This window comes from Trachypithecus francoisi, unplaced genomic scaffold, assembly GCF_009764315.1.
Source record: "Trachypithecus francoisi isolate TF-2019V2 unplaced genomic scaffold, Tfra_2.0 Lachesis_group12, whole genome shotgun sequence".
NCBI lineage: Eukaryota > Metazoa > Chordata > Mammalia > Primates > Cercopithecidae > Trachypithecus > Trachypithecus francoisi.
Genome location: NW_022681457.1, coordinates 71,198,945 through 71,224,015, shown reverse-complemented (window position 1 = coordinate 71,224,015; position 25,071 = coordinate 71,198,945). Strand labels below are relative to the sequence as shown.

The 25,071-nt window shown below is 52.7% G+C and overlaps 1 protein-coding gene across 1 annotated transcript in view; it reads right to left on the bottom strand.

Annotated features, from left to right (window-relative positions):
- The window catches only part of SLC1A7 (solute carrier family 1 member 7), a 54,432-nt gene that overhangs the window by 8,581 nt on the left and 20,780 nt on the right, over positions 1–25,071 (bottom strand). Inside the window, 3 exon segments of the mRNA XM_033226330.1 lie at positions 7,193–7,415; positions 9,572–9,614; positions 18,331–18,546. Coding sequence (XP_033082221.1) covers positions 7,193–7,415; positions 9,572–9,614; positions 18,331–18,546 — 482 coding nt within the window.

The following is a 25,071-nucleotide window of genomic DNA, read 5'->3' as shown; positions in this document are numbered from 1 at the left end:
GTACATTCACCCTGACTCGGTACACTCACACTGCCTCAGTACACTCACACCGCCTTAGTACACTCACACAACCTGCTTCGGTACACTCACATAACCCGCCTTAGTACACTCACACAAACTGCCTTGGTACACTCACACTGCCTCAGTACATCCACACACATCGCCTCGGTACACTCACACAACTCACCTCAGTACACTCAACCACCTCGGTACACTCACACTGCCTCGGTACACTCACACACCCCCACCTTGTTACACTCACACACCCCACCTCGGTACGTTCACCCTGCCTTGGTACACTCACACACACCGCCTTGGTATACCCACATGCTCCACGTCTACTTTCACACACCTAGCCTCAATACACTCACACACCCTGCCTCGGTACACTCACAAACCACGCATCCATACACTCACACACACTGACTCAGTACACTCACACTGTCTCAGTACACTCATCCCGTCTCAGTACACTCACATACCCTGTCTTGGTACACTCACACCACCTTGCTACACTCACACATCCCGCTTAGGTACACTCACGTACCTTGCCTTGGTACACTCACACACCCCACCTCAGTACACTCACACACACAGCCTCGGTATACTCACACACCTTGCTTCATTACAATTGCACACCCTGCCTTGGTACACTCACACACTCCACCTCGATACACTCACACAAGTTGCCTTGGTACACTCACATAACTCTCCTCAGTACACTCAACTGCCTCGGCATACTCACACACATCGCCTTGGTTCACTCACACACCCCGCCTTGGTACACACATACCCTTTCCTTGGTACACCCACACACCCCGCCTTGGTACACTTACACTGCCTTGGTACACTCACACACTCTGCCTTGTTACACTCACACTGCCTCCTCAAGACACACACCTCGCCTCAGTACACTCACTTCTCTGTGATGCACTCACACAGACTGCCTTGTTACACTCACACCACCTTGGTACACCCACACAACCCACCTCGGTACACTCACACACCCCACCTCAATACAATCACCCCTGCCTCGGTACAGTCACACTGCCTCGGAACACTCACACTGCCTCGGTACACTCACACAAACCACCTCAGTACACTCACACCTCCCACCTCAGTACATTCACACAACTTGCCTTGGTACACTCACACAACTCTCCTCAGTACACTCAGCTGCCTCAATACGCTCTCACACCCCACCTTGTTACACCCACACACCCCACCTCATTACACTCACACACCCCACCTCAGTACACTCACACACAACACCATGGTGCAATCACACACCCCGCCTAGGTACACTCACACACTCTGCATAGGTACACTCACACACACCACCTTGGAACACTCACACTGCCTTGGTACACTCACACAACCTGCCTTGCTTTGGTACACTCACATTGCCTGGGTACACTCACACACCCCTGCTTTGGTACACTCACCCCACCGTGGTACACTCACACACCTTGCCTCAGTACATGCACACTGCCTTGGTACACTCGCACAACCTGACTCGGTACACTCACACAACCCTCCTCAGTACTCACACACCCCACATTGGTACTTTCACATGCCTTGCCTCAATATACTCACACACCCTGCTTCAGGACACTCACAAACCATACCTCTGTACACTCACACACACTGACTCGGTACACTCACACTGTCTCGGTACACTCACACACCCCATCTCAGTACACTCACGCCACCTTGGTACACTCACATATCCCGCCTAGGTACACTCACACATACCACCTTGGTACACTCACACACTCGCCTCAGTACACTCACACACATCACCTCAGTATACTCACACGCCCTGCTTTTGTACACACACACACATCCCACCTCGGTACACTCACCCCACCTCAGTACACTCACACAGCATGCCTTGGTAAACTCACACATCCTGTCTCGGTACACTCACACACCCCGTCTCGGTACACTCACACACCCGTCTCAGTACACTCACACCACCTTGGTACACTCACACATCCCGCCTAGGTACACTCACACACACTGCCTTGGTACACTCACAAACTCGCCTCGGTACACACACACACCACCTCGGTACACTCACATGCCCTGCCTTTGTACACACACACACACCCCACCTCGGTACACTCACCCCACCTCAGTACACTCACACACCCCATCTCGGTACACTCACACATCCCACCTTGGTATACTCACCTCACCTTGGTACATTCACATGCCACATCTCAGTACACTCACACTGCCTTGGTACACTCATACTGCCTCAATACACTCAAACACCCTGGGTGCCTCAGTACACTCACACATTCCACTTGGTACACTCACAAAACCCACCTGGGTACACTCACACTGCTCGCCTTGGTACACTCACCCACCCCTCCTCTGTACACTCACATCACTTTGGTACACTCACACACTCCACCTCATTACACTCACACCACCTCAGGACACTCACACATGCCACCTCAGTACACTCATCCCACCTCAATACACTCACACACCCTGCTTCATTACACTCACATTGCCTCAGTACACTCATACAACTTTCCTCAGTACTCTCACACACCCTGCCTCGGTACGCTCACACACACCGCCTCGGTACACTCACATGATCTGCCTTTGTACACTCACACAGCCCACCTCGGTACGCTCACTCCACCTTGGTACACTCACACAGCATGCCTCAGTAAACTCACACACCCTGTCTTGGTACACTCACACATCCCGCCTTGGTACGCTCACCCCACCTTGGTACATTCACACACCACACCTCAGTACACTCATAGTGCCTCGTTACACTCACACCGCCTCAGTACACTCAAACACCCTGCCTTGGTACACTCACACATTCCACTTTGGTACACTCACAAAACCTACCTCGGTACACTCACACTGCCTGCCTTGGTACATGCACCCACCCTGCCTCTGTACACTCACACTGCTTTGGTACACTCACACACTCCACCTCGTTACACTCACACCACCTTGGTACACACACACTGCCTCAGTACGCTCACCCCACCTCGATACACATACGCCCCACTTCGTTACACTCACATTGCCTCAGTACACTCACACAACTTTCCTTGGTACACTCACACAACCTGTCTCGGTTCACGCACACACACCTTGGTACATACACACACACCGCCTTGGTACACTCACACTGCCTCAGTACACTCACACCGCCTTGGTACATTCACCCTGTCTCGGTACACTCACACTCCCCATCTCACTACACTCACACACCTCATCTTGGTATACTCACACCTCTTCTGTTGTACACTCACTTCGTCCATACACTCATACCTCCTGTGTATACTCACACACACTGCCTCATTACTCACACAGCCCAATTTGGTACACTCACACACCCTGCCTTGGTACACTCCCACAACCCGCTTCAATACACTCACACACTCTGCCTTGGTACAGTCATACACCCAGGCTTGGTACACTCACACATTTTGCTTTAGTACACTCACACACCCTGCCTTGGTACACTCACTTTGCCTCGGTACACTCACCATGCCTCAGTACACTCACACACCACATCTCAGTACACTCACACACCCCGCCTCTGTACACTCACATGCACTGCCTCAATACACACACACACCCCACCTCAGTACACTCACATGCCCTGACTCAGTATACTCATCCCGCCTCAGTACACGCACACTGCCTCAGTAGGCTCACACACCCCGTCTCGGTACACACACACCCCGCTTGTACTCTTACAAAACCTGTCTTGCTACATTCACACACCCTGCCTTGGTACACTCACACACCCTGCCTCGGTACACTCACACTGCCTTGGTACACTCACACACTGCCTCATTACACTCACACACCTTGCCTCGGTACCCTCACACTGCCTTGGCATACTTACACACTCTGCCTCATTACACTCACACACCCTGCCTTGGTACACTCATACGGTCACACTGCCTTGGTACACTCACACACTCCACCTCGTTACACTTACACCACCTCAGTACACTCACACATCCCACCTCAGTACACTCATCCCGCCTTGGTGCACTCACACATCACCCTTTGCTGCACTCAAACTGCCTCAGAACACTCAGACACCCTGCCTCGGTACACTCACATGGCCCACCTCAGTACACTCACACACCCCACCTTGGTACACACATACACACTGCCTTGGTACACTCACACATACCGCCTCAGTATACTCACACACACCACCTCGGTACACTCACTCTGCTTTGGTACACTCATACCGCCTCAGTACACTCACATAACTGGCCTTGGTACACTCACACATACTGCCTTGGTACACTCACATTGCCTTGGTACACTCACTCAACTTTCTTCGGTACAGTCACACAACCTGCCTCGGTACACTCACACACCCTGCCTCAGTACACTCACACACCCCGCCTTGGTACACTCACACCGCCTTGGTACACTTACACACTCCACCTCATTACACTCACATACACTGCCTTGGTACACCTACACCACCTTGATACACTCACTCTGCCTCATTACATTCACACTGCCTTGGTACACTCACACACTCTGCCTCGGTACACTCACCCAACCTCGATGCACTCACATACCACCTCTCATTACACTCACACTGCCTCGAAACACACACCCTGCCTTGGTACACTCACACAAACTGCCTCAGTACACTCACGCACCCTGCCTCGGTACACTCACCCCTCCCTCGATGCACTCACACACCTCGCCTCAGTATACTCAACTACCTTGGTACACTCACTCACACCACCTTGGTATACTCATACACCTCGCCTTGATACACTCACACACCCCGCCATTATACCCTCACTTTGCCTTGGTACACTGACACATACTACCTCAGTACACTCATACCCATTGCCTCTGTATACTCACACTGCCTCAGTACACTCACACCACCTTGGTACACTCATACACCTTGCCTTGGTACACTAAGACCACCTCGATACACTCACACACATTGCCTCGGTACACTCAACCGCCTTGGTACATTCACACACACCACCTCGGTACGCTCACACCCCTCCTTGTTACACTCACACACCTCACCTTGGCACACACCCTGTCTCAGTACACACACACACTGCCTCAGTACACTTACCTTACCTCAGTACACTCACATATCCTGCCTCAGTACACTCACACACACCACCTTGGTACACTCGCACCACCTTGGTATACTCACACACCCCAACTCAGTACACTCAGAAACCACGCCTCTGTACATTCACACACCTCACCACCTCGTTATACTCACACCATCTCAGTACACTCACACACCCCATCTGAGTACACTCACACACCTTGTCTCGGTACATTCACACTGCCTTGATACACACACATCCTGCCTCGGTACACTCACACACCCCCACCTTGGTACACTCACATACACCACCTCAGCACCCCACCTCAGAACACTCCACCCCACCTCAGAACACTCACACATCCACACACACCCACACACCGCCTTGTACACTCACACACACTGCCTCAGTATACTCACACAACCCACCTCAGTACACTCACACAACCTGCCTTGCTACACTCACACACACTTCCTCGGCATGCTCACACACCTGACCTTGGTACACTCACACACACCACCTCGGAACACATACATACCCCGCCTGGGTACACTCACACGCCCGCCACAGTACACTCACACTCTTTGTCTTGGTACACTCACACGTCCCGCCTTGGTACACTCACACTCTGTCTTGGTACACTCACACACCCCGCCTTGGTACCCTCATACGCCCCACCTTGGTACACTCACACAAATGTTCATGGATGCACGGACAGTTACACATGCACAGTGAACACTCAGTGAGTTAAGTCCAAGGGTCTCCAGTTCTTTTGCTCTGCCAGTAGATGCCCTTTTCTTGTGCTCCCGGCCCTGAGAAAGGCTGCGTTTGGGGATTGCTTGTCAGATGTGCTGAAAGGCACTTTCAGACATTGTCTTTTCACACACTTGGCTCACTGAGGCCCTGGCCCCTCTTCACGCCTGGCATTTTGGCCCAGATGAGAAGAACTCCATTACCCATTGTCACCCAGCCACCCACCCATCTCCCCACCAGGTCTGCTGAGTGCCTGCTCTGGCCATGGCAGCAGTGGGCTCTGGGGTGGATGGAGACAAGCCCATCTGCCTGCGTGGGGCTGGTAGTGGCTGTGCAGACAGCGAGCAATGATATCCTCGCAATCTAGTCTAGTGCTCACGGAATAACCAGGCAGTGTAGCCTGGGGCACTCTGCCTAGTCTGGGGAGGACCCTCCTGAGGGCATGGCACTTGTGGGGAGCACCCTGAAGATGACAAACGTGGAGGGGGAGTGGCAAAAGCAGTCGGGCTGAGGGAGGCAGTGGCCGTGAGTAGCGGGGCTGTGCTGAGAGAACACGGGCCAGTCTCACAGGGCTCTTCAGCTGGCACTAGGGGTTCAGTCCCTTTCCAGGGGCAATGGGCAGAGCACGATCAGACTTGTGACCTCCTGAGTAGGAGACACCAGCAGGGACAGCCTTGGAAGCTTTCTAGGCAGCTTTCACTGGAACCAGGCAAGAGACCACACGGCCTTGACCCAGGCAGTGATGCCGAGAGGAGGGAAACATGTGGCTTGGAGGGGACCTTGGGGGCAGACCCGACAGGATGCAAAAGTGGGGGCCAAGGCGTAGGATGAGGTAGAAAGTCACTCCCAGAGTTTTTGCACGAACGAGGACGGTAAGGTCTTTTCCTTGACAAGAAAACCCAGTGGAGGAGTCGGGGATGGCAGGCAGGACATCTCCACAGGCTTTGTGGGGTCTGAAGCTTGTATAATTTGGGACCCCTCTTTAAGAAAAATAACACAAAATTAAAAAACCAAGGTGTGGGCCTCCAAGTTGCTTGCATAGGCGAGGGACTTGGCATCCCAGAGGAGGGCAGCAAAGGGAAGGGTATGGCAGGGATGCCAGCTGTGGGCCTAAGAAATGGCCCAGACAGGCCTGAGCGGGAGGTGCCAGGGAGAAGTCTCTGGGGTGGGGTGGGGAGGTGCGGGATTTAAATAAACTGGGCTGATCAGTATTTCCAGTTTTTCACAGTAAACCTCTCTAGCATTCTCCCCAGACCTCAGTAAGAGGTGGAGGAGCAGGCTGCTAGGAGGGACTGGGGGCCCGGCTCCATGGCACCACTGGGCAGGTGGGCAGCACGTACCCATGGTGGCGGAGAAGAAGACGATGCCCAGCACGTTCATGCCATCGCTGGTGCCCGGCTCCGACTTGTAAATGACCTCGGGCGGTGGGGTCAGGTCCAGGGCGAAGTTCTGCACACGAGAGCCATTCTCCTCCTGGACCCCGTAGATGAGGATCCGCCGAGGAGGGGCCTCCTCTGGTGCCACCTTGGGGGACTTGACAACTGGGGTGGTCTTGGTGCGGTACTGGTGGGTGACACCGCACCCAGAGAGAAGTCAGGGCCAAGGGTTGTTAGTAATATTAACGACAAGAATAATAGCATCTTGAAGGCACATTTGTATCCATTCCTATGCTACTTGATTGACAGTAACCCTGTGAGGCAGGCAGAGCAGGGATTGCTATTGATATTTTATCCAAAGAGAGCTGCAACTCCTTCCTCTACCACCACACCACCCAGCCACGCTGCCTCCTGCCTTCATTCCTCTTCTTCCTTCTACACCTCATCACCCCATCTGAGTCCTTCTTAACTGCCCACCCAGCCCCTTATCCACCCAGGTAACCTTCATCCGCCCATCTGTCCCCTCCCAATCATCCAGTATCCATCCACCTGGTGGCCCACTGGCCCTGCCGCCCACCAGGTGGAAACTTGGACCTTCTCTTTGAAGAAGCATAGCCTGCCCCAAGCCTTGTTGATGAGATGAAGCCCATGCATGAGAAAATGACCCTCCTGAGCCACGTACCTTTCCCTCTCTGCCCCCAGAGCATTCATGGGTCTCACCCCCTCATCCCTCAGGTACTGGGAGCCCAACAAGGGAGCTTCCTCTCTCCTCAAACATCACTGCATCGATAAGACCAACCACCCAGGAAACACATGAGACCTGAAGTCTCTGCTTTCTTTTCCTCCTCTGTAAAATAGCATCGTGATAGCATCTACCGTGTGAAATGAAATGAGACAATGTATATAAAGGGCTTACAACAGTTCCTGGCTCATGTTAAGCCCCATGGAAGCATTACTGCTACCATTATCATCATCATCATCATCATCATCATCCTGTTGAACACTCTGTGCTGGTTGCTGGAGATACACAATGAACCTGGCATGATTTCTGCCTTGGGGAGAGAGTGACTAATTGGCTGAAAGAGATAGACAGCTTCACGAAGAAGGGGACATTTGACCTGAGTCCTGAAGGATGGGTAGGAGTTTGCCAAAAGAAAAAGGGCATTCCAGATAGTTACAAAGTAGAGCAACATTGTTTCTCTTTATCTCTCATACCCTCAATGATTCCCAATCACAGTAGAAACTCCCTAGCCTAGGATTCGGTCCCCTTCACAATCTGGCTTATTTCATACATGTCAGGAGAGACACAGCGACTTGCCGAAGCTTTCACAGCTCCCTATTCAGAAGCCTCCTCTCTACCCCTCAGCCACTTCCTTGTGTCCCCAGGCTCAACGTAGGGCCCAGCCCAGGAAAGGGGTTCAGGAAACTCTGGATTAAGTCAACCAACAGCTGACAGTTTAGAAAGGGAAACAGAATTGGAAATTATTCAAAGGGCAGGCAAAGACTGATGCACAAGGACATTCACCACAATTTCAACAAAGGAAAAACTTTGAAAACAACCTAAGGGAACACTGAAAGGGGGAATGGGAAATAAATGGCAGCCTAGCCTTATCACAGGCCATTATAGTACCAGGAAACATTATACTTTTAAGAAATATTTCATATCTGGGCAAAATGCTCATGATATAATGGAAGTGAAAAAAAGCAAGATGAAAACTGTATATGCACTATGATTATAATATTATTTTAAAATATATAGAGGAAAAAGACTAGAAATATACCGTCTGCTACCAGGGACTATGTACTAGAACTACAGATGATTTTTGTTTTCTACTTTGTATTGTTTAGTATTTTCCTAATTTTCTACAGTGAACATCATTATTATTCTTGTTGGGGGGAAATGATTACTTTCAAAAGAAAGAGAAGACAGGCTAAGAAGATAGGCCTGGGTTTACCTACTGGCTTTGTTATTTACTAGTGGTATAACCTTGGGCAAATCATTGAAATCCTCGGAGCCTCAGTTTCCTCATCAGGAAGTGGGGCTAGTGCCGAGTTACTGTGAGGATGGGCGAGAGGGTGTACGTGTAAGCAGAGCAGGCACTCAGTGAAGGCTTCTCTCCACCCCCACACTTTTTCATCATGAAAACTGGAACCCAGGACAGGGATGTGGCCATGGGGGGCGCTAAGGATCCCCAACGTGCCCTCCCCTCTAGCATCCCACCTCCAGGAGACAGCGTGACTGACCGGCACACCTGTCACATCCCAGCCATGCCACTAGCCCTGCTGCCTGCCCTCCTGCCGGCTGCCCCTTCCCTCCCATCCACCGCCCATGGACTCACTCACCTGTTTGAATGTGGCTTCTACTAGGTTGGCTGGGAACATGTTCCTGGGAAGAGAATCAGCAATTGAAAAATTCCAGAGCCCAGGACAGGAGGGCCCTGGGGGTCGTGTCCTTGGGGTCATCTGAACATCTCCCTTGGTGGTCGGGCCTTCCTCAGGCCAGCCTCCTCTTAGGTCTCACCCCCTACATCATGGACACGCCACACCACCAGCACCTGCCGCCCCCAGACTGTACCACATACTTTCCAGAGCCAGGCATTTGTCTACACTGTTCCCTCTGCCTGAATACCCTGCCTGCCTCTCTGTCTGGTGAACTCCTCAAATCTACCACAGATCAAGCACCTCTTCCTCTGTCCAGCCCTCCCTGACTGCCCCACAAGACCCTGTGGTCCTTCTGTGTGTGGGTCACTGCCACTCCGCCACACCACCGTGCGGTCGCTGGCTCACCTGTCTGCCTCCCCCACACAGTGGCCGCCTTGCAGGTGGGACTTGGTTGTTCACGTCCTATCTGTAGGGTCCAACACGGGACCTCTCACATAGGTGGGCTCATTATTCTTAGTAACATATTTTGTTATAAAACTAAAGGTGGAGGAGTCTTTCCCACCAGATAAAAAACTGTAAAGATATAACTGTCAAAACTGTGATACTGACACAGCAGTCAATGGAATAGTCCGTGTAATGGAAGCTGTAGCCCAGAAACAGAACCTAGCACTTCTAAGTGTTTTGTACTTGATAAAAGTTGTTTCACAAATCAGTGAGGAAATGAAGGATTCTTTATAGGATACTGTGCAGCTGACCCACTGTTTGGAAAAATAGATGTCAGATCCTTACACCAAAATGAATTCCAAATGGTTTAAAGAAATAAAGAATTCTTTGAAAAATGAAACCAGCCGGGCACGGTGGTTCACGCCTGTAATCCCAGCACTTTGGGAGGCCAAGGCAGGCAAATCACCTGAGGTCAGGAGTTTGAGACCAGCCTGGCCAATATGGCGAAACCCCATCTCTACTAAAAAATACAATAATTAGCTGAGTGTCATGGTGCTTGCTGTAGTCTCAGCTACTCAAGAGGCTGAGGCAGGAGAATTGCTTGAACCCGGGAGGTGGAGGTCGTAGGGAGCTGAGCTTACGCCACTGCATTCCAGCCTGGGGACAGAGTGAGACTCTGTCAAAAAAAAAAAAAAAAGAAAGAAAGAAAAAGAAACCATAAAAAGCTAGAAGAAATACGGGTTGAGATCTTATCAGGTCTCAGTATAGGAAATGACTCTCTAAGAACAAAATGAGCAATAAATCAATAGATTTTACTACATGAAAATAAAGAAATCCCGAAGCGCAACATAGCATCCTGGATTGGATCCTGCAACAGAGAAAAAGGACATTCGTGGAAAAACTGATGAAATCCAAACGAGCTCCGTAACTTAGTTAATAATGTTGTACCAATTTAATTTCTTAGTTTTGACAAACATACCCTCGTTATGTAAGCCGCTAACATCAGGGGAGGCCAGGTGAAGGGTGTGTGGGATCTCTCTGTACTGTCTACAACTTTTCTGTAAACCTAAAACTAGGCTAAAATGGAAAGCTGAATGCTTGAGAAGCTCTCTAAGACATATTGCATACAGCTGAAACCACAAAGTGAGTGACGAACTGGACAGACTGTGTGACCAAGCACTTCCATCTTAAATCTACTAAGAGCTTTTACAAATCTTGGCCTGGTTTCTACCTTCACTAGCTCCTCTCATCAGAATATCAGCTCCCTGGAGGGTGGAAACTCTGTGTTTGTTCACTGCTGTGTCTCCAGCCCTGGGAAGAGTTCCCAGCACATACCAAGCACTCGGTAAATATTTGCTGCGTAAACCAATAGACCACAAAAACCCGACAGGAAAATGATGGAAAGATACGACCAGGCAATTCGTGTTACAAAAGAAGGAAAGTCAACGGCCAAAAATGCTTTTTAAAATGTTTAGTTTCATCAACAAATTCAAGATATTTCCACCTGTCAAACTGACAAAGTATTTTTAAAACGACAATGCACAGTGTGGGAGGTTTGGTGAGATGGGCACCCTCACATGGTCCCGGCAGCAGCCTTTCTCTAAAAGCATTTATATCTTTGTCTTCACAGTCCCCTTCTAGGAGTGTGTCCTGTGAGAAATGCCACCTCCGAGGTTAGCATCTGCTAAGAGGTTTCCGTTGCGTGCCTGCTCTTCCTCCAGCCTGCGGCCCCACACCCACACTGCCTCCACCTGGGTTGCCTCCTACTCACTCTTGTCCTCAGTTCCTCTCTTCCCATCTTTCCAGACTCAGCTCACACGCACATGGAGAACATTTGGAAGGTCATAAGAAGCCAAATGGAACTTGCACCTGTATAGACATTTATTTACAACTTCCTTTACAGTTACAATCATTTTAAATGTGGGCCCTGGCAGGGTTAGCTAGTTGCCTACGCAGTCTCCCTTCTCCCATCCTTCCTTAATAGAAGTCCTGTTATGTCGTGGGGACCAAATGGGACTGCCATCAAACCCTGATTCTCTTGCTAATAGGGTGGCCATCAAGAAGTGAGTGAAAGTTGTTGGGTGGTGATTCCTGGAAAACTCTTAAGGAGGTGCCCATTCAGCCAGGATCCTTTGATCCATTCCTCCAACTTTCTTCTTTTATGCCTTGAACATGGAGATAACAGCTAAAGCTTGAGCAACCTTCGTGGACCATGAGACTCAGATGAAAGCCAGGTGCTAAGCATGGCACAGCACACGGGTGGGCGGGGCACGGGACCCTGGCGACTGCCAGCTGCCCACCTCCCATTTCTGGACTGCTGTTCAGGAACAAATGCAAGCTTTTACCTTACTTAAGCCTCTGCTGATCTGGCAGCCAAAAGCAAGTCCTGACTCGTGTGTTCTCATACTAACAACCAATGAATTTATCCTGCAGATTTTAATCAAGAATTAGACCTTTGATTATTAAATGGGGAAATATACATTTTTTCTGGCTTTGAGCCTTCACGGGAAGACTTTTCTGCTTGTCCCATGAGGTCTGTGCTCCTGGTGGCAGCTACATAAAACACAGAACGTGCCTGGGGACATTAATAGCCATGCCTATCAAATACCCACACACTCTGCCCTGTGCCTCCCTGCACATTTTCCAGGCAGAGCCAGTGTGCATCTCTCAGCTCCCCTCTTCACTTGCTACTTGCAAATTCTCACCGAGATGCTTCCAAACCCACCCCTAATAACATGTCCCCAAACCAAGTCCTAAAGGTGGGAATGGTCCTTCCCAAGCACAGCTCCTGGAAGCTTCTTCCAATCCCTGAGAGGGTAGTTGGAAGCTATAAATAGAGCCCAGTCATTACTTAATCTCCGTGGTGTTTTAATAAGATTGGAAAAAAAAAAAAAAAGAGAAGGGGCCAGCCGTGATTAGTGCTCTGCTTGGGTTTCTGTTTTGCACGCTGCACTGGGAGCAGGCGCCAGCGTTCTGGAGTCCCCGCTGGAGCCCTGGAAAATGAATGCCTGTCTTGGCGGGTCATCCAGGGACATGGCCCATTGTGTTCCTCTGGAATCATCTTTGAGACATAGATGCAGATCTTTGCCCCTGAGGTGTGCCTTATGTCCCCATGCAGTGGGCTCCCACTTTTCATTTGTCCCACTTGCCCTGGTTCTCAGTTCTCTGCCTGGTCATCTGTGTTTCTGTTCAGTCTTCAGTGCCTGGTAGACACCTGCTCTGGGCCCGGGCAAGGGTCAGGAGGCCCCTGGTCCCTCACTGCCAGTGTCCCCATCTCCTTCACAGCCTCTCAAAGCATCAGGAGTGGCCGTCAGTGCACCCACTGGTCCATCTGTCCTGAGATGGTGGGCAGCCCTGGGGTGGGGGTGTGAGGGGCACTTGTGCTTGCTTCCCAGCTCCCAGCACAATGTCTTCACCCAGAGCAGCAGCTAAATACAGGGGGGCTGAATGGAACGGAAGTGACTGTGCCCCTCCCAGGGCACCCCATCCACGCCTCTGCTCACCTTCTGTCCACTCCACCCTGCTCTAATCCATCCTTCCCAAACCCACCAGCTTCCCATTCTGAAAGCCTAACAGCCAGCCCCTCAACCTGGGCTTCCTGTCTTCAAGGTTGGACTCTGCCCAGCCCTCCCAACCTCATCTCCCAGAACCCACCTCCAGAAGCTTCGGTTCACGCCCTGCAGCCTCCTCACTGGCCTTTGTGTTTCAGAACCACAGAGCTAGATGGGATCTTGAAAATCACTGGGGAAACTGAGGCCTGGAGCAGGGAACTGGCCTGCCCAGGGCCACACAGTGACTTATTCTTGTCAGAGTGGAGATGAGGCCACAGGTCTCCTAGGTTCTGGTTTCCTGTCCCAGGACACCTGTGTTCTCTCCCTGCAGCCCCGCTCTCTGACCAAGAAACTGTGAGAGCGAGGCCCAACACCCAGCTTTGCAGAACAACTTGCCTCAGGGTTGAAAGTGGGTGGGGTAGGGCTGGGGGGTAGGGGGTGCGGTTCTAAGCAGCAGGATCAATTTTCTGTTCTAAGCAGCAGGATCCATTTTCACCATGTGAAAAGCAACCCAAGAGCAGGAAACACTCTGGAACATTTGACTGTGGCACGTGTGTTTGATCCGGAGCCCCGGAGCCCCTGAGCAGAGGCAGGCAGTGGTGAGGCAGGCAGCACCGACACCTCCTTCCACCACGTGGAGAAGCCGTTCTGAATCATTAAGATCCAAGAAACCATGAATCACCACATCCTAGAAATAACAGATCTTAGAAACGAGGTTTCTTGAAGTTCCTCTTTCCTCGGTTTCCAGGATATCCACTCTCCCAGTTCTCCTCCTGTCTCTCTGCTTGCCCCTGCTCTGTTTGCTGTGCAAAGCCCACAGTGCGGCCGTAAGCCAAGGCCTGTCCTAGGCCTCTGCACCTGCTTGCTGGGCACGTTCTCCCTGGACCATTCCAGCTCCTCCTGGGGGTCAGACCCCAATGCCACTGATGACCTGAAACCCATATGTGCATTCAGCAAACTCTGTGCACCCACTCGGTGCCAGGTGCTGTTCTCGACTCCACGATACAGCGGGAACAGAGGTTAAAGAGCCAGGCTTCACAGGGCATATTACATTCCAGCGGAGGCGGGAAGAAAAGAAACACATCGATGTGATCATGTTGGGTACTAAGAAAGGCTATGAGGAAAAGTGACGCAAGAGAAGACAACAGAGAGACAGAGCCTCGGAGGCCCCAGGAGAGGCAACACCCAGGAGAGATGTAAATGGGGTGAGGGAAGGAGCTGCATGCTTTCTGCAGGGAGGGCCATCCAGAGAGGCGGCAATGGCACCCAGATGGGAAGGACAGCGAGGCGGGAGGGGCTGGAGCCAGGGCAGGGAAGGGGAGAGTCAGGGCAGAGGTCAGAGGCTGACGTGTGTCAGCAAGTGCCTGTAAGCCGCAGTGCAGGCTACGATTTTGTTGCCATGTGCTGGGTTGAGAGCAGGTTTTGAAAAGGATGCCTCTAGCTGCAGTGCTGAGAACAGACCACAGGAAGCAGAGAGGAAGCGGAGGCCAGGCCGGACACTGGAGGGGGCGGCAATGGCGGCAGTGGCAGGGAAGGTGGAATGGCCATGGCTTGGGATTTCATTTTCAAGGTGAAATTTGCTGAAGAACTGGCTGCAGGGTATGAGAGAATGAGAGATGTCAGACCAGACAGGCAGGGTGAGAAAAGGACAGATTTATGGAAAAATCAAGAGTTGAGCTTGGGCCTGTTCATTTTGAGATGCCTCTAGACACTTTATGTGAGAATCTGGAACTCAGGTGAGAGGTTTCCCGGCTGGAGACTGAATTCGGAAGTGCCGGAGTCCAGAAGGTGTTCAAAGCGCTGGTATTGGATGAAGTCTCGCTGGCCAAGTAAGCACTCACAGAACAGACCCTGCCTGGATCTCTTTCTGGCTCCAGATTCTATAGGTGACAGCCATGCGATAGGAACAGCATGGCAAGCATTTCATGATCCTTAGTTCATCACACACTCTAAAGGGTAAAAGAGAAGCTGAAGATTTTCCTGGAGTAATGAAGGCAGTGGTAGACTGATTGCGTCGATGGCCTTGGTTTGTAGACTCCATTTCCCTTATAACATTGTGGTCCCTTCCCACCTTGAGTCTGGACTTGGCCACATGACTTGCTTTGGCCAAGAGGGTATTAGTGGACTTGCTGAAAGCAGAGGATTGAGAAACATTTGCATGTTTTGATTTCCTCTCTTGCTCCTCCACCTTTGTTATTAAAAAAAAATGCCTGGGCTAGCTCTCTCCTGGAATCCTGTGACCACCATGAAATAAATCTAGCCTGGCCCGCTGGAGTACAAAGACCACAAAGAGTGCAGCTGAATCATCTCAGCCAAGACTCCCCTAGACCAACTGTTCCCCAGTTGAGCCACCAGCTGCCTGCAGACATGTGAGTGAGCTCAGTCCAAATCAGCAGAACTTTCCAGCTGACCTGTAGACTTGTGGCTGTCATTTTAAGCTGATACATGTTGGGTTGGTTTGTTATGCAGCAGTAACTAGCTGATACAGGGAATGAGAGTTTCTTTAGAGAGCGGGTAGGAGCCTGTGTATGGGCATCTATCCCCATGGGGGAGGAAAGGAATGCTTCTCCACAACCTTCAGCCAAGAGAACTTCAGAGACCTTGGCTTGAGTCTCTTAGGATTTGAGGAATGTAGTGGCTGGTGCCTGACTCATGTCCAAAGGCCCTGGGAAAGGCCAGCACTTCCAATAGGGATATGTATGCTTCCCATGGGCCAGATATGACCCAACAGGGTCACCCAGAGGGGTGAGGTGACCCCAGTAGAGGAGTCAACCAGAGCCCCATCTAGGGAGGACATTGTAAGTAGCCAGATGGAATAGACTGCCTGAGTCCAGGGGACAGCAGGTGAGAGATGCGAGAGAGAGAAGAGGCTCCAGAGAACCCACAGAAGTACTCTTGGAGAGACATGACCAGGGAGCACAGGCTCCAGCTCACCCCACTCCCAGTCTGGGCAACCCTTCCTGGCCAACTCCCTCACCTCTCACCAGGGAGCAGGCAGAGCAACAAACTCACCATGACCCTCTTCCCACTGCAGCTTTCCCAGTCTGAGTCAGATCCAAAAGACTAGGACGGTGTTAAACTGCATGAGTTTGGGGTTTTAATGTTAGGCCTAGACTTCTTAGATCTGAAACTGATCGGAAAGTGAGAAGTCCTGGAAGGTGTTCCCTGAGCGCGTTTACTGGGGTAGCCTGTGGAGCCCAGCGGACCGTTCCTGGGTGGGGCTTCCCAGGCTCCATCCCAGTCCCTGCTCTCTCACCACCTGTCCTGCAAGAGCCCCTCTGCCACTAGGGTTGCACCTAACACCTCTCCCTGGTGATTTCCAAACCTCTGTCTCCAGCTTAGACTCCCCCATGAGAGTTACAACCACTGGCCAACCATCAGTGGACACCTACCCCGGGATGCCTGCTCCTGCTCCAGACCATCCATCGCTTGGTAACCACACCACCAATCACCTGGATGCATGGGCCAGAAACCTTCGTGCTGGGTGATCAGCAGACCTCACCTCCGTCTCACCCACCTCCTGCTGAGGGTCCCTCCTGAGCAGCCCTGCCATCTGCCTCTTTTTCCATCCCCAGGGCCACCACTTGGCCCTGTCCCTGGCTCTGCCTTCCCCTCCAACCTCTCCCGCCACTCTGACCCCTGGCCAGAGTGAAACTTCTGAATTGGATCATGCCGCTCCTTTGTGTAAAACCCATTTCCTGTGGCCTTTAGGATAAAACTTAACTTTTGGCCTGGTTCACGGTGCCCTTTGAGGTCCGCCCCACCTGGATTCTCCCGCAGGAGTTTCTGCCTGCCTCTCACCCCTTCTGCTCTGTCACACTGATTGTGCGATGCCTTCTCCCCCACACGGTTCCCTGCAGCTCAGGACCTTTGCACAGCTGTCGCCCCCAGGCCTGCCCTCCCTGCCTCCCCATCTTCCCCTCCCTCCCCATCTTCCCCTCCCTTAGAAGGGCAGTGGCTTCCTGCTCTCAGCGGCAGCCCCAGCTTCCCCATTGCAGCCCCAGGCCCCCACGTTGTCCCTGTCTGCTCCAGGGTCTGACCACTCCTGCAGGGCAAGGGCTGGCTCTGAGTCCCCTGGTCCAGGGCCAGGCACAGAGCTCCACTGGTGAGGGAGCGAATGCATGAAGGAGAGGAGCAGGGGTGGCCTGCAGGGGACCCAGGGAGAGGGAGTGGAAGGTGGCTGTGCCACTGGGTCTGCAGTGCTTCCCTGGAGAGGGAGCCTAGGTCTGAGAAGCAAGGTCAGCTGTACTGCCGTGGCTAGGGGGTGGCACTGCAGGGCAAATGGCACCTTCCTTGGAGTCAGACAGGCCTAGGTTGAATCCTGTCTCCACTACCTACCTACCGGTGACTCTGGAAAAGTCATGGCACCTTTTTGAGCCCCATTTCCTCATCTGTGAAAAGAGGACCAATAAAGAAAGGGAGGGACCAACAACTGCCAGCCTCCCATCCTACAGGCTGGGCATCAGCAAACGTTCACAGACGCCTGCTCTGCGCCCAGCCACAGGCAGAGAGGGGCAGACCCCGTCCTGCCTGCAAGGTGCTTCCAGCCTGGTGGGGCAGATGATGCAGCATGATCTCGGCGGGCAGCCCAGAGCTCAACCCCCAAGGGTGATCATGGCCTCCGTGATCACCCCCATCTCTATACCCCGTTCTGGCCTCTGGGGGCCCTGGCAGGGCAGGCTTGGGCCTGGCGTTCCCGAGCGGGGTGTGGGTGGCAATGGTTACCGGATGAGGTCCAGCAGGGCATCAGCTGAGCTCATGATGGGCTTCCCACTCTGCTCCGTGGTCTCCTTCTGGGCCGCGCCGCCTGGGTGGATGATGGAGACCATGAAGATGCCCACGATGACAGCCATGAAGGTGGTCCACAGGTAGTACGCCACGGTAAGGACGCCCAGGCGGCTGGAGGTCTTGGCATCCAGGGAGGCAAGTCCGGACATCAAGCTGGGAGGGCGAGGGGGTCAGGGGCTGTGGTGGGGACGCCAGGGCCTGGCCAGGCACTCAGTGCTCACTCGGCCCCACCTGGCCATGCCCAGCTGCCTCACAGTGCTCCAGGGAACCGCGTTCCTCCAACAATCCAGTCCTGTGCTCCTTCCAGCCTCTCTTTCTGCTCTGCCCTCTGCCCTCTGCCCCACGCCCTGGGGTGCAGGCCCCGCGCCTTGAGACCGCTGCACCTGCCGTTTTCCATGCTTGGTGTCTTCTTAGAAGCTTCCTTCACTCTCCTAACGCCTGCCCACCAGGCAGGATCAAGCTCGGGCTACCTCTGAGGTCTACCTGCCTCTCCCCCAAAGTGAGGAGCCCATTCCAGGACTCCCACAGCCCCTGGTTGCTCCATCAGGACCCTGCCTGTCTGTCTGTGAAAGGAGGGACGGGTCTGACTTCCCTGTGGGTCCCGAGAGGACGGCACTGCAGGCAGTTCCTGCAGGCTCCTGGACCAGCTAATGAGGGAGTGAGTGAGAGCGCTGAGCTGGGGACTAGTGACCCTGGTCCTAGTCCCAGCTCTGCCAACTGGCTGTGTGGCCTCAGCAAGCAAGTCACTCCTCCATCTTTGGGCCTTAGGATCTCCATCTGTAAAATGAGGCCATCTTGGGTTTGTGCCTGGGCCCAGGTTCCCTGTCATAGGTGGCTGTGTTGAGAGGGCTGTGGGTCTCTCTCCTCTTGGCTCCTCTCCACCCCCATCCACCCTGGCCTGGGTCTCTGCCTACCAGTGCAGGTCAGCCCCAAAGTCCTGGAGCCCTGGAGCCCCAGAGTGACTCTTCTTGCAGCTGTTGTGGGGGTGTGGGATGGTGAGAGGCATGGGGGAAGTGAGAGATTAATTAAGGAAATGCTTGTGCTTTGCTTTGTTGCCAAAAGGATTTTTCCCCAAAGCCCTTTCATTCTTTCAGATAAAGAAGTATTTGTCTGGTTTTAATCATGTAAACAAGAGCAGATAATCCCCAGCCACGCTCCTCTTATCATTAGATTCGGTGCAGCAGCATCCAGCCCCAGGCTGAGCGTGAACACCGGCCCCCTCCCACAACGGGAGCCACTGCCTGTGAGGGCCCTGCCCTGCCTGCTCGCTGGCACAATGGCTTACTCTTCTGGTAAGACAGAGTTTGAGCGTCCCCTCCTCCAGGAAGCCTTCTCTGAGCACCAAGCTGAGTGAAGCCTCCTTCTCTGGTTCCACAGTCCCTGTGCCTCCCACTGTCCCTGCCCCCACCCCACTGAACTGTGAACTGTGTACCGGAAGCACCTCCAGGGTTGGGCCAGGTTCTGATTGAATGCTGGGTCTGCAGTTTGGTAGCAGACATGCTGAGTGAAGGAGTGAATGAATGAATGAATGAATGAGTGTTTACAATCTCTGCTTATCCTCATCTGCCAGGATGCCATATGTTAGTGATGGGCTTAGGGTGGGTCTTAGACATAAATCCTGAAGGGCTCATAATGGGATTGTGCAGCCAGAGGAAATGGGGGGCTGCCCTGCAATCATTATCCAAGAGAGATTATCCCAGGCAGGGTCGGTGCATCAACCCCAGGGCCAAACAGTCCTCCCACCATGACGGAACCCCCACAGTGGGGTCCAGCTGTCTCAGGCCACAGGGAAGCCATGTCCCCCAGAGCAGGCCCTGCCTGAGGTCATACAGGACAGCAGTGCCCGGCTGGGCCAGAACTCAGGGCCAGACCCAGGCCTGTCCTCCTTCATTCATATGTGTTCAAACCTTTCTCACATGCCCACTCTGTACCATGCCCTGTGCCCACACGAAGAAATCAGAACCTGTCCCTGACCTCAAGGAGCTCCTAGTCTGCCAGGGAATGGGGAGGGAGATGGAAACGACACTGGGCCACAAGTGCACTCAAATGGCCCCTGGACTGTGTGGGAGCATCAGAACCACAAGGGAAGGGGGGACAAGGAAATGCTGGCTTTATTCAGAGAAGGGGGAATCACTTCAAGCTAGGGAAGTCAAGAAGGGCTCCCTGGAGGAGGTGGCATTTGAGCTGGCTCTTGGAAATGGGAGAGGATTTGGAGATGGGGCAGACATGCCCAACAGTGAGACAGCAGAAGGCAGAAGGGAGGCTGGAAAGTGTGAGACACCGTGCTGTTCGCTGTGGTCTGAGCTCAGGTAATATCTGAGGGTTGGTGACAGATTGGTGATAGAAGGGATAGAGAAGATAGGCTGAGCTCAGGAATAGGGTGGCCTTGTGGCATTCAGCACAACTCAGGCGGCAGAATTTGCTGAATGTCTAGAACGGAGAACTAACAATTCCTTAGATTTGAGAAGATCAATGTAAACATGGTGTACTGGGAGGGTCACTGAAGTAGTATTTGTAAGATCAAAAACTCCACCTAAGAACTCACCAATGCAGATTAGGTAGAAAGGGATGGCATAGCAACCATCAGGAGTGATCATGTCCCTGGAAGGATGTTCCTAAATCAACGCTAAGTGGAAAAGCAAGTTACCAGATCGTTTGCATCTCTGCAGTGAGCCCTGGAACCTCCTGGGACGGAGGACCCCCTCTGGATTTGCGGTCTAGGCACATAGACATGTCTGAGGGATTGCGTGGAGTGGGGTGCAGGTGAGGACTGGATTTCAGAAAAGGATAAAGGCCCCTCAGAAGGCCCCTCCGGGGAAGAAGAGGCCTAACACAGGGGTGGCGCCAACTCAGGGACAGAATGAGATGTGGGAGGGAGTATAGGTTCTAGACAGAGCGAGAGGGACCCCTGACCGCACCCTGGGGCCCCCATTGGCTCTGGACAGGAGAGCACCCATGGATGAAATGGAGAGAATCCTGGGACCCAGTCGTTCTGTGCTGGAGCCTCCCTCCTTCCCCACATATGGCGGAAGGGAGAGGTGAACAGCCGTGGAAACTGCTGGTGACAACTGGCAGCATAGGTCAGCCTCCCCCAGAGTGCCGGGGCCATGGCAGGTGAGGGCAGAGGCCAAGAAGAATGGGGGCTGGGCATGCAGAGGGCGTGGCTTCCACAGCCCTCACAGGCACAGAAAGGAGGTGTAAGGCCCTGCCCTTTGGCTTTTTGAGGAGTTCCTCCCTGCTGAGGCTCCTCAAGGTCCCAGGCTTCAGGGCCAAGCTGTTAAAGGTGACTTTTCTGAGAACTTGCAGCTGGTGCCCAGTGGTGGTGGGAGACCAGGTCGCACGGACGGGCACGGAAACAAGCAAACTCTATAGGAAATGTAACCGTTATCTTTGGGTGTTATAAATAATTTTTGTTTTGTTTTGAATAGTCCTTCACATTCTCTGTTCTTTCTAGATTGAGCCCGTCTTCTTGTGTGATGGAGAGGACACCTCCTGGAGGACCCAGCAGCCTCAGAAGCCATCATCTCTCTGGGACTTTACTGTTCCCCAGACACCTGAACACCCAGCTCACTGGATCCTTAAACAACCTTCTGAGTGAGGCGCTGTGGAGTTCCACTGCGAGCCACATTTGTAATTTAGAATTTTCTAGTAGTGACATTAAAAAGTGAAAAGAAACAGGTGAAATTAGTTTTTTGGTGAAATTAAGTTTAATACATTATTTAACCCAGTGTATCCCAAATATTATCATTTCAATGTGTCATCAATATAAAAATGTTTAGGCCAGGAGCGGTGGCTCACACCTATAATCCCAACACTTTGGGAGGCTGAGGCGGGTGGATCACCTGAGGTCAGGAGTTCAAGACCAGCCTGACCCACATGGTGAAATCCCATCTCTACTAAAAATACAAAATTAGCTGGGTGTGGTGGCGCATGCCTGTAATCCTAGCTACTCAGGAGGCTGAGGCAGGAGAATAGCTTGAACCCACGAGGCAGAGGTTGCAGTGAGCCGAGGCCATGCTGTTGCACTCCAGCCTGAGCAACAAGAATGAAACTCCGTTTAAAAAAAAAAAAATTATACTGCTTCAGGTTTTAAATTTTAACTTAAATTAATTAAATAAAATTAAAAGTTCAGTTCCTCAGTTGCACTGCCTGCATTTTGGGTCTCAGTAGCCTCCTCTGACTCATGGCTGTTGTATTGGACAGCCCAATACAATAGTTCTGAGTTACAGACGCGGAAAATGGAGCACAGGGAGGTGGAGGCAAGTGGCGAGGCCCCCCAGTTGGTGAACCGTAGCGTCAAGATTGGAACAGGGATTTCTGATTCAGAACCTTGTGGGGTTCCCCCTCCCACAGTGCCTCTCTGTGGTACAGACCTGGTTTAACTCTGGTGGTGGGGGAAAATATCTGTTTTGGGCTATGATTTTATTTGTTATTAATTCTTTGAGACAGGGTTTCACTCTGTTGCCCAGGCTAGGGCTCAGTGGCACGATCACGGCTCACTGCAGCCTTGACCTCCTAGGCTCAAATGATTCTTCCACCTCAGCCTCCCAAGTAACTGGGACTACAGGCACTCAACACCATGCCTGGCTAATTTTTTAAAATTTTTAGTAGAGATGGTGTCTCTTGATGATGCCCAATCTGGTCTTGAACTCCTGAGCCCAAATGATCTTCCTGTCTTGACCTCCCAAAGTGCTGGGATTACAGGTGTGAGCCACCCAGCCCAGCCAACTATGATTTTAATGTGATCCAGCCCATGTAAAGCCTTTGTAGTTCAATCTCAGAGTTCACAGCCTGCCTGTGGTAATGAGCCTCAGATTTGTGGTGGGGAGTTTCCCGTTGTTGGAGGCACCTAAGTGGATCCTTGATGGCCACCTGTTGAGATACTGGATGGAGGCTTCCAGATAGAGTGGGAGGTTCCGTGAGGATGACTTCAAACATTCCTTGTGGCTCTGTGATTTATGGTGAGGGGAGAATAGGCAACCACCTCTCTCCCACTCCAGGCTTGGCTGGGTGCTCCTGGGAGCACCTGAGGTGTTTGAGGGCCCCAGGGAAGAGCCTCTGGGTGTCTGGAGGCCTGGAACTCCCTCCTAAACCATCTGGCCACCACTCAGAGCCCAGGGATTGTGGATCAAGAGATTGTGGTGATTAGAGACATTAACCGGCAGAGGCAGTGGGGAGGCCCAGCCAGTCTCAATTCTGGTAATTGTTCCCCTTGCAGGGGTGGGGGAAGGGAGGCGGTGGCTGCCAGGCTCCCCATGGAGGGAGAAAAAGGCCGCTGACTGATCCTCCCCTGGTTCTCGCACCAACCCCCAGGTGGGACTCCTGACCCCATCTCACACTGGGAGGTGCTGAGCAGCTCTGCCATTTGCCAAGAGCTGGTTACAAAGGTGAGGGATTAGAAACCACGCTCCACGAAGTGGAAGTTGAAGTCGCACCTCCCTGCAGAGAGAGCCAAGAGAGCCTGCAGGCTGCCCGGCTGCCGGGTGCCCCTCCCCCAGTTTTAAGTCCTCCAGTGACTCCCCATTGCCCTCCGCAACCATCCCAGCTCCTTCCCTGCCCTGGGTCCAGTGTGGCTGGGCCATTCTCCTCCTCGTCCACTCTGCTCCTGGAAGTACCTTTGCACCGGATTTTCCTCCTGCCTGGAACTCTCCATCCACCATCCCTTCCCCGACCCCAGCCCAATGTCCCCAACCCTGGGTCAGCTTAGACATCACTGCCTCTGGGAAGCCTTCCCTGACTGCAGTCATCTCACCCACTTCCCCAGGGCAACCTGTGCTTCCCAGTTTGTTATGGACCACCCTGCCAGTGGGCTCAACCCGAATCCCCAGGGCCTGACCCAGTGCCTGGCACAGGACGGGCTGGCAGGGAGTGCCGGGAGCCCAGTCCCCACCTGCTTCTCCTTTCCTGTCCTCTAGACGCAGCTCAGCTCTGAAGTCTCCACTTAGGCACCACCGCCCTCTGAAGGCCTCCCTGAGCCCCTAGGCAAGACAAGGAAGCTCTCGTGAGTAAGCATCCCTCACTCGCTGGGAGACCCTGGGCATGTGACTGAGCCTTGGTGTGCCTCTGTTTCCACTGAGGATGAATGGGGATGATGCTGGTTTGCTGTGAGGTCGAATCTTGGTTTGGAGTGGCGCCTGGCATGTGATAAGTATGCACTGCATTTCAATTGTTAGAATTTCCTCTGTCGTCTGTGACCACCTGCCCCAGCAGACTGGAACTCCTCCAAGGCAAGGCTAAGTCTAGTTTGGCTCTAGGTTCTCAGAACCCAAGGTCTGGCACAGGCCTGAGTGCAGGGTTGCTGATGTGTGTGATGCTAAACTAGGGTGACATTCTAGATCAGACTTGAAAAGGACGGCTTGTGTGCCCTGGTGACTGAGCAGCCATTGAAGGTTTCCTGAGAACAGATCACCAGTACCAGCCTTGGTCCCCCTGATGGGCTTAGGGGAATGCCCATGGCGTTGTGTGTCTGTGTGACATCGAGACAGTTAGCACCAGAAATCTGGGAAGAGATGGGAGCTTGGTGAAGGGACAAGGAGCCAAATGACTGTCCTGGGCAGTAGAAATGGGTGTCTAGAGGTGGGCCTCAGGACTCTGCTTTCGGCCCTCTCCTTTCTGGTCATTTTAATCAATGGCTTGGCCAAGGCCCCCGACAGCATGTGGAGCAGATTTGTAGAGGAC